The sequence below is a fragment of the Pyricularia oryzae genome, chromosome 4 (genome assembly GCF_000002495.2).
Source record: "Pyricularia oryzae 70-15 chromosome 4, whole genome shotgun sequence".
NCBI classification, from domain to species: Eukaryota; Fungi; Ascomycota; class Sordariomycetes; order Magnaporthales; family Pyriculariaceae; genus Pyricularia; species Pyricularia oryzae.
Genome location: NC_017851.1, coordinates 1171347 through 1185980, shown reverse-complemented (window position 1 = coordinate 1185980; position 14634 = coordinate 1171347). Strand labels below are relative to the sequence as shown.

Here is a 14634-nt window from a genome sequence, read left to right as displayed (position 1 = left end):
ATGGGCGCTTTCGATGCAAAGTCTGCTGCCGCTATAGAGGCAGGTATCCTCTTATGCGGTGGGCTGTATATAACGACTGGCCTTTACGAGAATTGTGTACCTGGAACACAAGGCTTTCCTAGGGGATGTTATATACTGGAGTTGCTGGCGAGCTAGGTGGTGACCGTGGTCGTGGACTATCCGTAGAGAAGACAATTGGAAAGCAATGTCTGTATCCATTACGAGAATATAAAAGAAAAGAAGCAGTTACTAGATAGTGTACTACTACTTGTGTCCGGGGAATAACTTTGCATAAATCCGGTTGCATACCACATCCTCCTTGGGAAGGCTGCAGCAAAAAAAGTAACTCGCCAGCACATGTGCACTTATCAAACGTCAGCCCATAGCATAGTACTTTGTAGTAATTGGTTTTAAGATATATCACGGACCATTACCGGACAAAAAAAAAGTCCCCAAATTCCAAAAGCCAGTTATAAGGCTCGAAGAAAGCAAAAAAAAAAGAAAAGCACGCCGTAGTCTTTTTCTATATGCATATCCTACACCGTATTAATAACGTCCCGCCAATGAAGTTCCTTTGTAAAAGACCAGACGTATAATAAATACCGGTAAAAGGGAAATAAAGCAAAAGATGCTGTAGTTTTTGATCGAAACAGATAACAAAGGGAAAAAAAAGAGTGTTGTGATGAGACAGAGAGAGAAGTACTAGACCTGCCATAAGACTCCCAGAAAATGCAGAGAACCACACGCGGACCATGGAAGAGTCCCCATTCAAAGCCCTTGTTCAGAAGGGATTCATGCGTAGATGACCACAAAGAAAAAGAAAAGGAAAGGAATCAAGGAAATATAGAAATCTAGTTTAGTTTACTAGTGCTGGTGATCATGACCGTGGCTGTGGCCGTGATTGTGACCGCCACCGGATCCCGAGTGGCTACTGCTCGGCGGCGACTTGGCACCGGCATCGGAGCAGCAGCCCTGGCCCACGCAGTCGTCGACGCACTCTAGCAAACACACGGATCCGGGGCCGCCAGTCCCGCAGGCTGTGGCGGCATCAGAGGCGGCGATATCCGAGCGCGAGAGGTGAACATCGTCCAAGTAAAACTCGGGCTGGATGGTGGCGCTGTGGATGCCGTACGCGTGGAGGCAGCTCCTGGCACGCATGGCCAGCTTCATGTACTTCTCCCCGCCTTCTTCGCTGATAGGGAAGGAGACCTGGATGTGCATGGACGCGACGAGCTTGGTGTCGGAGAGCTGCCAGATGTGCACGTGGTGGCACGAGACCACGCCCGGTAGGTCCTGGATGTCGGCCTTGATGTCGCGAATGCTGATGTGATCGGGCGTCGCCTGGAGCAGGATCTTGGCCGTCGCGAGGGTCAGCGGGATGCAAGAGCGGAGGATGATGCAGGTGATGAAGAGCGAGACGGCAGGATCGGCGTAGAAGCGGCCGGACCACTCCGTCTTCCAGATGATGAGGGCAGTCACTATAACGCCGACGTTACCCAGAGCGTCGCCAATGACGTGCAGAATCATGGCCTGCATGCCCATATCTGCGTGGTTATGGCTGTGACCGCCGCCCTTCTGCGCTTCCCTAGGCTTGTTGTGGTTGTGGTGATCGTGGAGAACCGAGTCCCGGCGCGAGCGTCCATGACTGTTGGAGTGGCCGGTGCTCCCGTACTGGCCTTCATGACCGGCGCCGGTGCGGTCGTTGATAAGGGGGGTGTTGTCATTGGCATCGTTCTCGTTGTCGGTGACAGATTCGTCGTCCGAGACCTCAACGGGTCGGCTGGCAGCTATTATCTCCTGGCGGAAGCTAGCAGGGTGGAACGACATGTCGTCAATGTTAGTGAGGCGACTGTGGCGGTTGCTGCTGGGCCGGCGCCTGTGCGACTTGAATCGTGCGGGGACCCCAGCAACATCCTCGCGGCTGTCGTCGAAGCTGATGTGACGGCCCTCTTCTGCCTCGCGGGTGGCGTCGTGGGCGTGATCGTGAGAGTGCGAGTGCGCATCGTTGTGGCCATGATCGTGGTCGTGGTCATGGTCGTCATCGTGGCCATGGCCGTGGCTGTGGCCGCCGAGGACGAAGAACCCTGCGAGGTTGGAGGCGAGGCCCAGGGAACCGACGACGAGTATCAGCTGAGGGTTTTGGATGGTGGGAGGGTCGACGAAGCGGCCCAGGGCCTCGAGGAGGATGGAGACGCATAGGGCGATAAGGAAGACGGCGTTGAAGAAGGCACCCAGGATCTCGGCGCGCAGCCAGCCGTAGGAGAACTTGTCGGTAGATTTATTTTGCGCAACACGGACAGCCCAGAGGCCGATAACAAGGGAGATGACGTCGTTGAGCATGTGAAAGGCATCAGCCATGAGTGCGAGGGAGCCGACGTAGATTCCGACACCGAGTTCGAGGAAGAAAAAGGCCAGATCGATTGCCAGCATCACGCCGATGCGAGTTGCTTTAGACCACGCCATTTTTGCGGTCGATTTCCGGGACTCTTGAGGTTGTTGGCAGACTTGTTGTTGTCGTGGTGAGGAGAGCGAGCGGCGATAATTGGCGAAAGAAATAGCCGGATTGGTACTGAAGTAACTGCGCGGGCTATGCTGTGCTATCTTGCTTGTACCACCAACGCAAATCCGCAAACAACCTTTCGCCCGGCGCAACAGTGATCGGTCGGTGGACGGTAGAAGGACAACGATCAAAATTATGAGGGACAAAAAACAAAGGACCCCTGTCTTGGAATAAAAACCCCTGGACTATGAAGGCGACATTTCAAGAGGACAGGGAACCGAAACAGAAAAAAAAGGCGGGCAACGGGAAAAAAAAGATTCAAGTAATCAAACCAAACCGCCCAGCACTTTTTGGAGTGGGGGTGATGATGGCGATTCAATAACGTAGTGGTGGTAAAAGGGCAAGTGTCAAGATCGGAGCAGAATTTGGGGGAAAACATAAGAAAAAAAAAGAAGAAAAAAATCGATCACAAGAAAATAAAAATAAAAATAAACCAAAATAGTGCGATAATATTTTTTCTCCTAGTCTGGTAACAGACCCCCGTACAATGGCATTAGTGTCCATGAACCACATGAACCCAATGAACAAAACAGACAAGGAAGCTTCTGGGCGGGCCGGCCGAAGCCTTTCTCTGCATCATCTTTATGTAAGCCCACCTTGGAACCCAGCCAGTTCAGGCAAAACTTAAGCTTTGGGGTTACAATCAATCTCACTTCCATCAAAGAAACAGACCCCCACTACCGATGTCGGTCGGTGCTATGTTACTAAGTTATTACGCTGCACAGTCCTAGGTGGACGGTAGGTCGAGTGTCTAAGTGAGTGAGATTTTGTGGCTATTATTAATTAATATTAGCGTGCTACGGCAAGCAAGTTTCACATGGGCTTGCCTATATTGCCTGTACAAGCTCGTGTGTGCCTTGGATGCAATTTACGACTTGGGGTATTCAAACACGGAACTGCATTGTAACGTCAAAGAGTAACACAAGCTTACCTGGGTAGCTATCGAATGTACTGGGTGCAGTGCAGTTTAATCAATTATTCTAGATGACTAGGTCGGTACCTAGGTAGGTATAGGTACCTAGGTAGGTACCTACCTACCTACCTACCTACCTACCTACCTACCTACCTACCTACCTACCTACCTACCTACCTACCTACCTACCTACCTACCTACCTACCTACAATGCACACCAACTACAGTACCTACGATAGTTGCCAGTTAGCCGCATGAGCTTTGAATAGTAAAGACACATAGCCTATCTTGCTCAAGTACCTCGGGAGTTAATTGCCATTGTGCGATGGCTGGTGGCAAACTACAAAGGCTTGGAAGGACATGTACGTACGGAGATCTCTCAAGCTCTCTCTCTCTACGTGGTAATTACGGTACTAATTAGTTTTAGACCTAGAGTAAATCGATCTTCCGACAGCTTACAGTGCATGTAACAGTATAAAACAACCCAAACACGGTACAGACCCTGAGCCGAATGCCCGCCTCTTTGTTCATCTATCGGTATGACGAACCGCGAACCGGAACCATTATGGCTCATAGCTCAAGGAAATACTACAGCTTACCTACCCTATCTCACAAACAGGACATCAAACCGTTGAACAGCATTGTCATCGTCATCAGTCTCGTTCTTAGATATTACATTGCCTCTCGTAAAATCAAGACGCATACACAATTTATTTTTGATAACGTTCTTGCCGTCCGTAGACTGCCACCATGGAAGATCCGCCGGAAGACATCAACTCAGCCCTGGAGTCATTTAGAGAACAGTGGCGGGCTGAAGTGCGGGCAAAACAGTCCCAGACCAAACCTCGGAGTGATACTCCTCCTCAAAATACCAAGACGGGCCAGAACAACAAAACATCATCGCAACAACAAAAGACGTCAGATAAGAGGAAACCACCAACCAGTCCAACGCAGCTGAAATCCAAGGTTCAGGTTCAGGTTCGGGCTCATGTTCAACCACCCCCAACAGCAGAAGCTTCATCACCATCTTCTTCTTCCAGCAAGCCTAGAATTGCCGCGGTAGAAGATACCCCCTCATCCGCATCAGCACAGACTCCATTGCCCACAGCAGCCAAGCCTGAAAAGACTCGCTCCGCTGTAGAGCTCTACGAAGATGCCGTCGAGCAAGAAACTCGCGGCAATCTCGGTGAGAGCCTCAAGCTCTACCGCACCGCCTTCCGGCTGGATCCCAAGGTCGAGCAACAGTACAAGTCAAAGCACTTTGCCGCTGCTTGGGCTCCTCAGAAGAAGCCTTCGTCTGCTGCGGCAGGAAGCTCGGCTGCTGGCGAGAAACAACAGCAGCCTGATCGAACCGCCACTACATCCACCTCCACCTCAACCACAACCGCTACTAAACCCCAAAGCTTAAATGACTTGATAAACAGCTTTGCCGGGCTAGCCATAGAACCGGCCGCCCCACCAATTGAGGGCATGCCACCACCTCCTTGTCCCATCGCCGCGCTTCCTGATGAGGTCCTGCTGCACATACTCCAGGACGTCACCGTAGACGACGTCGGTGACTTTGTGCGGCTCTCACAGGTCTGCAAGAGACTGGCCTTCCTGGTGGCCACCGAAGGACGCATTTGGCGCCGCGTATGCCTGGGGACCGAGTTCGGCTTCCTGGGCATGCACCGCCGCTTCCAGACCAGTCTGACTTGGGAGCCAGAGAAGTTCGTCCTGGAAGAGCTTGGCATGCTCAGGCTCGACGGGCAGTCAGAGACCACGCCTCTCGAGCAGGAACAGGGTGAGCCTGCAATATCATGGGCTCTGTTGAGCTCTAAGTACGGCGGCTCCTGGCAGACCATGTTCCGCTCGAGACCGAGAATCAGATTCAATGGATGTTACATCAGCACTGTCAACTACATCCGAGCCGGTCAGGCCTCGGCGAACCAAGTGACGTGGAACAGCCCTGTTCACATTTGCACCTACTTCAGGTACCTGCGCTTTTTCCGCGATGGTACTTGCATCTCACTGCTGACCACCGCAGAACCCGCCGAAGGTAAGCAAATTCTAATTAAAAATCAAATGAAGCAGGTTGACCCAGGTATATATGGCTGACATTGGCAACCAGTGGTGCAACACCTGACCAAGGAGTCGCTCCAACTACACCGCCAGGGTGCGTCAGGCCACCTCCCTTCAATCGTCATGCAGAACGCGCTCAAGGGCCGTTGGCGGCTAGGGTCCGCCGTTTCCCAACTCTTCGACGACGCAAGCAAGGCAGAGGGAGAGGGCAAGCAAGAAGAACCTCCTGAAACCGAGGAGGACCTGTTCATCGAGACGGAGGGCATCGGCAAGTACATGTACCGTCTCGACCTCGCGCTCAAGACGGCAGGAAAGCTGGCCAAGAACAACAAGCTGGCCTGGAAAGGCCACTACAGCTACAACCGGCTGACCGACGACCTGGCCGAGTTCCCGCTCAAGAATGACCGGCCCTTTATCTTCAGTAGGGTGAAGAGATTTGCTTAGACTATATGGTTTCTTCTTCTATCCCATGCGGTACGTTGTAGACGTTTTATATACCTTGTTTAGATCCACTTTGATGCATGTCATCCAATTCATTTTACTCTGTGAAGCCATGATGCTCCTGTGTCGTATCAAAACTATATACATTGCGTATCGTATACCAAATCAGCCCAAAAACATGGCTTTCAAAATTCCCAAAATAACGCCATTCTACGCCCGTTCTGGAACCGGTCCAGAGAAACCCTCGGCACAGAAAGGCCTGCGAGGTCCCGTATAGATCAATGTTCATCCGTACAACTTGGTCCGTACCGTCACCATTTCCAAAACTACCCAAAAAGGGAAATCCTATTCACCACAGCCGCCGTTGGTAGTACACGGGCGACTCGCCCTGCGACAGCTTCTGTATGTCCTCCTTGATCTTCCTCCTCCTCTCGACCCTGCTCATCGGCTTCTGGGCCGCATCCGCCGCCGCCAGCTTGTGGCCTTTGCCACCACCACCAAACATGGAAAGCATGGAGCCTCTGCTGTCCTTGACCTCGACCTCGATGAAGGGATCGTCATCGTTGCCCACGGCACTGCTGCTGTCACCATCGCCGCCACTCTCAAAGTCGTCATTGTCGTACTCTCCCTTGGCGGCGGCGGCCTGCCACCCGGCACTCTCTTGGATGTAGACCTGCGGCGACGGGCGGGGCGGCGGCTTGATGGCGGCGCGGAGGTCGCGGAGCGTCCGTTGCTGGATCGCATAGCCGGATAGGAAGAGGGCGAGAGTGCAGGCGACAACTGTTTTGGTGTTGATGTTGGTTGTTGTTTTGTGAGTGTCTGTCACACCCAATTGGAGAGAGACGTATTCTCGGAAGGGGGAGAAGATAAAAGGAGACTAACCTATAATTGCCGTCAGTGCTACTGAGGCCTGGGATGATGTGATGAGCATTTTTGTTGTTGTTATTTTTTTTCTCTCTTCTTATTTTATTTCAGGCTTGTCTGGTTTGAATACACGCCGTGTACCAGGAAGGCAGTCTGCTGTGCACTTTTGCTGTCCTCCCTTTTGCTGAATGTACAATTAATTCGCTAGTTCGTTGTACCGACTGAGGTTTACCGACATTGAACGACTGTGTTTGTCCGACAATTGGTAAGAGTGGGATTTCACTAAACGCGGCAATTATGATATCCTTTGTAAAACCGTAGCAAGCGGGCCGGTGAATAATCTCGCACCCCCATACACGCAGCGAGTGGCGCGATTTTGGGAACGGGGAATGGCTGTTCTGACGTAGTTTGTTTAACTCGGAAGTGTGTGGGGCTTGCTGACCGGGCAACTATCGACAAAGGGTCGATAAAGCTGCTTCTTTCATGTTACCCAAAGAAAGACGGGCGAATGGTAGGCCCCACTTTCTGGGACCCCTTCTGTAACATCCCCTGCTCGTTTGGTTCTACGGATGATATCGAAGCTTGTGGGTTCTGGGATATGATTTCCCCTGTACACCGATAGCCCAAAGAGGCTCTATAGGCAAACCCAAAGGAGTCAGCATTCAAATTTTATTCAAGAAAAGTAAAAGAACAAACAGAACAAGAAAATGGGGAAAATACACCAAGCCTCGGAACACAAGTTCCTTGACGAGCGCGGCACATCCTCCGCCACGCTCGCGCCCAACGGCCTCAACCGGGCCCGCATTATGGAAAAGGCCGTGGTCGACCGCATAACCGAATCCTACTTTTGGAAAGAGCAGTGCTTCGGCGTGAACGAAGCCGACATTGTGGACCGCGTCGTCGACCACGTCACGTACATTGGCGGCGTGGTGGGCCAGTCCCAAAAACCCACCCCGTTTCTCTGTCTGGCGTTCAAGCTGCTGCAGCTGGGGCCCGACGACTCCATCCTGGCCGAGTACCTCAAGTTTGGCGGCGAAAAGTTCAAGTACCTGAGGGCGCTGGCCATCTTCTACGTGCGGCTGACCCGGACCAGCGCGGATGTGTTTCGGACGCTGGAGCCGTTCCTCGAGGATAGGAGGAAGCTGCGGAGAAAAGGGCGGGCGGGGACGAGCCTGACGTACATGGACGAGTTTGCCGACGACCTGCTCACCAAGGACAGGGTTTGCGCCACGAGCTTGTTCAAGCTCACCAGGAGGGACGTGCTGGAGGATCTGGACGAGTTGGAGCCTAGGGTTAGCCCGCTGGGTGACTTGGAGGATCTTTTGGAAGAGGAAGAGGAGGAGGAGAAGCGACGGGAGGCCGAGGAGAATGGAAACGAGAGGGAGCGGGCGGGGAGTCGGGATCGGAGCAGCGATGACGAGGGGAGGATTACTGATGATGACGATGAGAGGGGAGGGCGACGGTCGCGCGACCGGGACGAAGTGATGGCCGATCGAGACGGAAGCCCGGGGCCGAGCGCTGGATGAAAGCAAACTCTGTAGTAATCTTTTTTTTTCTTTTTTTTCTGCAATAGACACCAGTCAACCCCCGGATCCTCATGGGACAACGAAACATCATTGTCTTACTGGTGGCATGCCCGTTCTCAAGATGCCTAGGGGCCGCTCAGCACAACCAAGGTCATCCAGCCACTGGGATAGTATCCTGTCACCCGCACAAATGATCAAGTTCGGCCCAATCTAGACCATCCAACACCACGAGACAAACATGTCTGGCAGTTCTGTAACGTTAGCCCACTGATCATAAACTTATATCACAAGCTCAGAGATTCGTATAAATAGACATCGCTATCTACCGCACACAACTATAAGGATAAGAATAAACACAGGAAAAAATCCAAATATCCTTATTTTCCCCTTCCAATGACGCCCCGAGCAAAAATGATCGCTTTCAACCTGATGCCTGCCTGCCTGCCCATATTTTGCCCTGGTTCCAAGTTATTATTTATACAGAGAAAAGAAAAAAGAAAAAAAAGAAGACCAAACAAGAGTCGTCCTGTCTGCTTCGCTTTTCATTGGGGCGGAGGCTGCGACGGCTTCACCTTGAACTTAATCTTCAGTTTAGTTCCAGATGAGGGGCTCGGGCTTGCCGCAGTGGCAGACTGCGCCTGGACAGCGCGCACCGGGTCAAGCGGTGGGAGTGCCGGTGGTGCCTCCTTCTTCTCACTGACACTTGTAGTAGCCGGCGACGATTTGTTGGGCAGCGGCTTGCGCACCTTTTGCTGCTGAGGTGTCGAAGACGAGGTGGGAGCAGACCCGGACGGCAACGGCTTCCTAGCCGGCTTAGCTGTTATCGAGCCGTCGCCGGTGGAGCTATGTTGGCGGCTGGATGTGGCCTTGAGCGCGTTCTCTCTAAGAATCTGCTGCCGCGTGTCGGGCCGCAACTTGTTAATGTACTGTGGCAACCGCACCCTGACGATTTTGGTGGGTCGCGGCGATTTAGACGGCGGTCCCGATGCGTCGTCCAACTTTCTCTTGATGCTGCCATTGACAGGAGTGCTGATTAGCTTGCTTGGCTTCTTAGCCAAAGCTCCATTTCCACTGATGCTTCCTGAAGGCAGAGCCGTTCGCTGAGTCGTAGGCGTTGATGTAGGTTGCATGGTGGAAGGAGATGAGGAGATGGAGCCACCCAGAACCTTAGTAGACGGTGATTCCGCAATGGCCGACGCTGTGCTTGATACTTTTGATACCGTGCTTGATACTTTTGGCAACGTGGACACTTTTGGCAACGTTGAAACTTTGGGCAATGTGGTTGATGGTTTCGGTAACGTGGTTGAGACTTTTGGCAACGCGGTCGATGGTTTCGGTAATGTGGTTGATGCTTTTGGCAGCGGCGTGGTACTGTTTTGCCGAGACTTGTCCACCCCCTTGTTCACATTGAACTTGATCTTGGTGGAGCCTTGCCTCTGGGGTGGTGCTGGCATAGTTGGTGTCGCAACCACTCCTTCCATCGGCGTGTGCGATAGTGCCGCCGTTGGTGTAGGAGCCGACGTAGGAGGTGCGGCGGCGGGCGTCACTGTCGGAACCACAGCCGGCACAGCGACTGGCTTGACAGGCGTCTCCTCCGGCTTGGGCTCTGGCCGCTTGGTAATCTTCCGCTGAACGGCCTTGAAGTGGATAACCAGCTTTTTAGGCTCCGTTGGGCCTCGCTCACAGTGCCATTTTGTCGGATGCCTGACAGTGACCCTGCACGAGTAGTCGGCCTCGAAGAGCGTCTCGCACATATCCAACAGGCTCCTCTGCTCCTTCAGCCCAATGATGGGGGAGGTGGCAGCCCTCCAAATCTCAATCATGAGGTCCTGTCGCTCTGTCTTGCCAAACTCCTTCCTCAACTCTGCCACGGCAGCGCCAACGGTCGTCCTACGGGCTTCCTTGGCTTTTTTGCGCTCCAGGATTGCATCGGCATTAACCAACATAAGGCTGTCACCTTCGAGATCATCTTCGGCCTCGTCGTCTTCCTTGAGCTTTGCTTGTTGTTCGGCTTTTGACTTCAGTTCGTCATATTCACCGAATGCCAGCCCGGCGACGCCCCATGCGAACACCTTGAAAAGGCGGTCGCGCATAAAGGGGGAGTAGTGCGTTGTCATGTATGCCAGCAGGAGCCGCAATATCTTCTTATTGAATAGGAAGCCCAAGTCCACCAGCGCCTCAAACGCCTTGATCGAAATCAGATCCAGAGTGCTGTCCTGCAGATATCGCACGAAATCGATGGCCGAGATGGGGATCACGCCAGCCTTCATCAGCTTCTGCTTGCAGCCTAGCGCCGTGACTGTCCAGATGTTCTGGTAAGAGTTTGTCCACTCGTCCATTCTAAGATAACGCTCAATCATCTGTAGCGCAGCCTCGAGGAACTCTTCATCCAGCGCAGTTTCTGGGTCATCTGAATTGCGCAACGTAACCGTCTCGACGCTGTTGTCTGGAATAAGACTGGTGGCCAGGGCGTCTAGCAAGCCCGCCACGTAGAAGTGATCAGAGTATTCGTTGCCCGTGTTGTTGTTGAACTGGAGCTGCTCGAGGAGGAACTGTTGCGCCTCGCGGGGGCAGCGCCCCTTCTCTCGAACTCGAGCAATGGCCTCTGGTATGGCCCTCTGAACCGCATACTGCATCTTGTTGGAAAAGTCGTTGGGTCGGGGCGTCTGAGAGTCGGGATAACAGAAGAAGGCCTTGAAAGCCTTCATCAAAATTCGCAGCCCACCTGCATCGGTCTTCTTTAGTTTGTTCACGATGCCAGAGTCTGGATCCAGGCTCTCCTCTTCCTTGGTCCACACTTGCTTCTGCAGCGCTTTGATGGCTTGTGTGCGAATGCCATGGTAGTATCGCGTGTCCATCAGCGTCCTGCCAAGCACGGTGGCCAGTATCTCTCCTCCGGCCTTTTGTGACAACCAGAGCACCGACTCTTGTTGTGCAACCACGTCCCTATCCTGCTGCAGTTGCGAGACATACATCCAAGGCTGCATGTTCGTCTTCATGGAGCAGATCCATTCAAAGTCTGCGTCGATCCTGAGCCACTCAAACGAGTCCTGTTCCATAGCCTTGACTTGTTCGGGTGTCCAGTCTGCCAGACCCCATTCCTTTTCCTCCTCTGGGCTTTGCAACACGTCACCAAGCGAGTAGAGAACCGCCTCTTCAGCTTGTTCCCCGCCCTCGCCGGCTTGGACAAGCGCCTGTGCTCTTTCCTTCTGCCTCCTAGTACGCTTTAATCGTTTATACTTGGTATTATAGGGCATCTCAATCGCCTTGAATTGTCTAGGCCCTGTCCTCTGGATCTCAGCGACATGTTCGTACGGGGTGCCGTTAGCCTCGTGGATACCGATTGTGATCGGTCCCGTGAACCAGACGCTGACGTTTTCCTTCTTCGCCGCCGGGACATGCCGTCCGTCTTGCAGAACCCCCCAGAAATTGTTCTTGTTGAACGGGGGCTGGGGAAGTTGTGACTTTTCCTCAGGCTGTCTGACCGTCAAGTCAACCCTGGAGTGCTTCTTGTTGTACCGTTGAGACATGTCAAACCTGGCACAGCCGGCTGACTGGACCCATTGTTGCCAGAAAAGCTCGAGGGGCGCCCCCTTGTGCACCTTCTCGCATTGTTTCCTGAACGACTCTGACGATATGAACCGCACGTCGCTAGCTTCGGTGTTACTTCTAGAGACAAGCCGGAGGACCACTCTTCGAACGCCGTTGTGTGATGCCTTTTTGGTCATCCGCTTGTCGAGGACAAAAAGAACCAACGGCGCTTTGAGCGCCATGAATTCAAACTGGTAATCGCCGAGACCCAGATAGTAGCCTAGTTGATCCAGGGGAAGCCTGTTGACATCCTCCTCAACCAGCTTGTCGGCTCTGGTCTTCATCTGAAACCTGTAGTGATTGTTTCCACACAGCTGTTGCATGAACAAATCTGTAATGTAGTGAGATATACCGATAGTAACCCATAGATCAGATATCGTATCTGGAATGATGTTGATGCCAAAGTATTGGCTAGCCAATGCATGCACCAGCTCCCTCGTCACCTCGCTTTCATTGTCGATAATGTCGTGGGGGTACAATAGCCTGCTACTACAGAGAGAAAAGGAGCATAGCGGCATCGTGTCCGTGATCATGTCGTCAACGAAGCACATCTTGTAGCTGTCAAACGGGTACTGCCCGAATTTTGTAGCAAAGAAGTCGGCAGCCATGCTCATAGGCTCGCAAGTAAATCGCACCTCATCCTCTCTCCTCGGTAGGCAGTAGCCGTGGACTTTGATGGCCAATTTTCCAAGCTTGTCGTCGTCGGCTTCTGTTCGGAACTCGGACCACAAGTCAACGTGCTGAAAGGGACCCACGGCAAATCCTACGTGTTGCGAGGACATCTCTTTGCCCGTGATCTGAAACTCCATGGTCTTTTTCGAGTCGTCATCTTTGTCCGAGTGCTCTCCAACCAGGATACCAGAGGCGATGACGGTCATGTCGAGGAGTTTGTCCTCCTCGGTCAGGGCAAATCTGGACTCATCTGCGTCGGTGCCATTCTTGGTAGTAGCCCGCTGGGTAAGGAGTGGCTGTTTCAATGCGTCACCCAGTGTGCGTGGGATCTTGACTTTGAGGGTCCAGTAGGACCTTGCGCCGGGGTCGTCGATACAAGGAAAAATGCACGAGGCCATTCCCAGGCCCTCGGAGTTCCTCGTGTAAAAATGAGGATACCTGGTGTCGGTCTCCTCCACGCCAACAAACTGGAAGCCGTCCCTGAATGGTCGTGAACGGAAGGGTATGACAATGTCGTACTGAAGAACCTTGCTCGACTCGAAGTCGTTGTTCTTTAGACGGATCTTGAAGCCCGCCTTTTTGACCATAATCTCCTCTGGACGGAGAGAAACCTCCAGAGACCCGTACGATGGTGAGTGGCCGCTCTTGCTCTGAACAGAGACGGGCACCTCGGGAGTCGTACGGGTCAGAATTTGACCGATACGCTTCTGCTGGTAGTGGAACTGCTGGCCATCCCAGTTGAAGCCGTCGGGAATGTCGAGTTCGTCGTATGGATCGTGGTAGACGGCCTTGACCTTGTTGCCGTTGACCGTGATTTTGTCCGTGTCAATATCCATCTGTCGCGCATCGATACGGACCGTCTCGAATTTGTGATTGTCGCCATTCAGCGGAACGATGGAGAGTGTAGCAAAGCCGGTGAGCTGTCTCTCGACAAAATTGACCTCGACCTCCACTTCCTGGCTCATCACAACCCAGGCGTAGAGGTCGGGCTCGCCGCCACTGTTAGAGGCGTCCTCCATTTTTCCCTGAAAGATGATCGTGTCCTTTTCGACTTTTCGGTAGGTTTCAATCGAGCAGCAATCGGTAATCGAGAGAGAAGACAACCGTAGATGTGGTGAGGCAGGCGTGACTGGCGACGTGAAGTAGTTGTGACCTAGTCAGTCAAGCGCCTCCAGCAGGTGATTTATGATCGCATTTCTAAAAAATACAAAGTTAGCTTTCGATTGCTTGGTTTGTTTCTTTACGTATGGATAGGTATGCAACTAGCTCATGACCAACCGGGTTGTCGAAGTAGCCGAGGCGACTGACTGCCCTCCAAGCAGTCATCAGTCGGCTTGAGAGATTGACGAGGCAACAAGCGTGCTTGATGCAGTCGGCCTAATGCTAATGCAACGTGTATGCGCGATTCCTAGTATGCCCTATATGTATCGATGGACTGATTGAGATCAAAAGAGCTGTGCGCGCAATTCTGGGGCCGCAAAGGTGATGTATTGATGCGGTTTCTTGCTAAAGATCAACCACCGCAAATGTATCAAATTAACGACGGCGATAGCTGGTCGCAAAGCTTCGCCTTCTGGAGCCACCGCCTCCAACCAAGCCCAAGCGCGTTTTCATCACACCCTTGTCTTCCATTGACGTGCCTAGCTCCACTGAAGTGCTGATTATGTAAGTAGATGAACACGCTACTGGCCCCACCTTGAATTGAAGTATTCCCCACCTATTTCGGACTTGGGGGGGTGGGGGGGGGGGGGTCATGTTAGTGACAAAGTTCCAACCAAATACCTAGGTATTTCTGCTTTTCATGAATGATACTTTGTTGTCTTGCATGACGCTTGCCTAAAATTCATTAGTTCTAGAACTAGATAGTTAATACGAGGTACCTCCCACCAAACCTTTGAGAACCTAACTTGGGTACCTACCTTAGGTATTGGTCTGAGAAGAGGCAGTCACAACACAACTTTGTGGTCGTCCATATCGTGGTAATCGGCTTCAAAGTGGGATGTAGA

At 52.5% G+C, this 14634-nt stretch overlaps 5 protein-coding genes across 5 annotated transcripts; 2 read left to right on the top strand and 3 right to left on the bottom strand.

Annotated features, from left to right (window-relative positions):
• Nucleotides 1–380: 380 nt before the first annotated feature.
• On the bottom strand, nt 381–3114 carry MGG_03634 (uncharacterized protein). Its single transcript, XM_003716208.1, has one exon. The coding sequence runs from the start codon at nt 2461–2463 to the stop codon at nt 865–867; it is 1599 nt and encodes a 532-aa protein (XP_003716256.1). The 5' UTR covers nt 2464–3114; the 3' UTR covers nt 381–864.
• Nucleotides 3115–4037: 923 nt separating this feature from the next.
• On the top strand, nt 4038–6087 carry MGG_13493 (F-box protein). The gene is made up of 2 exons (XM_003716207.1): nt 4038–5511; nt 5584–6087. Exons 1-2 carry the CDS (start codon nt 4224–4226, stop codon nt 5976–5978), a joined length of 1683 nt encoding a protein of 560 aa, XP_003716255.1. The 5' UTR covers nt 4038–4223; the 3' UTR covers nt 5979–6087.
• MGG_03635 (uncharacterized protein) lies at nt 6043–7155 on the bottom strand. The gene is made up of 2 exons (XM_003716206.1): nt 6858–7155; nt 6043–6755 (listed from the first exon to the last, which is right to left on the bottom strand). Exons 1-2 carry the CDS (start codon nt 6904–6906, stop codon nt 6325–6327), a joined length of 480 nt encoding a protein of 159 aa, XP_003716254.1. The 5' UTR covers nt 6907–7155; the 3' UTR covers nt 6043–6324.
• Nucleotides 7156–7337: 182 nt separating this feature from the next.
• On the top strand, nt 7338–8752 carry MGG_03636 (pre-mRNA-splicing factor 38A). The gene has a single exon (XM_003716205.1). The coding sequence runs from the start codon at nt 7547–7549 to the stop codon at nt 8363–8365; it is 819 nt and encodes a 272-aa protein (XP_003716253.1). The 5' UTR covers nt 7338–7546; the 3' UTR covers nt 8366–8752.
• Nucleotides 8595–14191, bottom strand: MGG_03637 (TATA-binding protein associated factor Taf2). Its single transcript, XM_003716204.1, has 2 exons — nt 13907–14191; nt 8595–13825 (listed from the first exon to the last, which is right to left on the bottom strand). The coding sequence occupies exon 2, from the start codon at nt 13645–13647 to the stop codon at nt 8908–8910; it is 4740 nt and encodes a 1579-aa protein (XP_003716252.1). The 5' UTR covers nt 13648–13825; nt 13907–14191; the 3' UTR covers nt 8595–8907.
• Nucleotides 14192–14634: the final 443 nt, after the last annotated feature.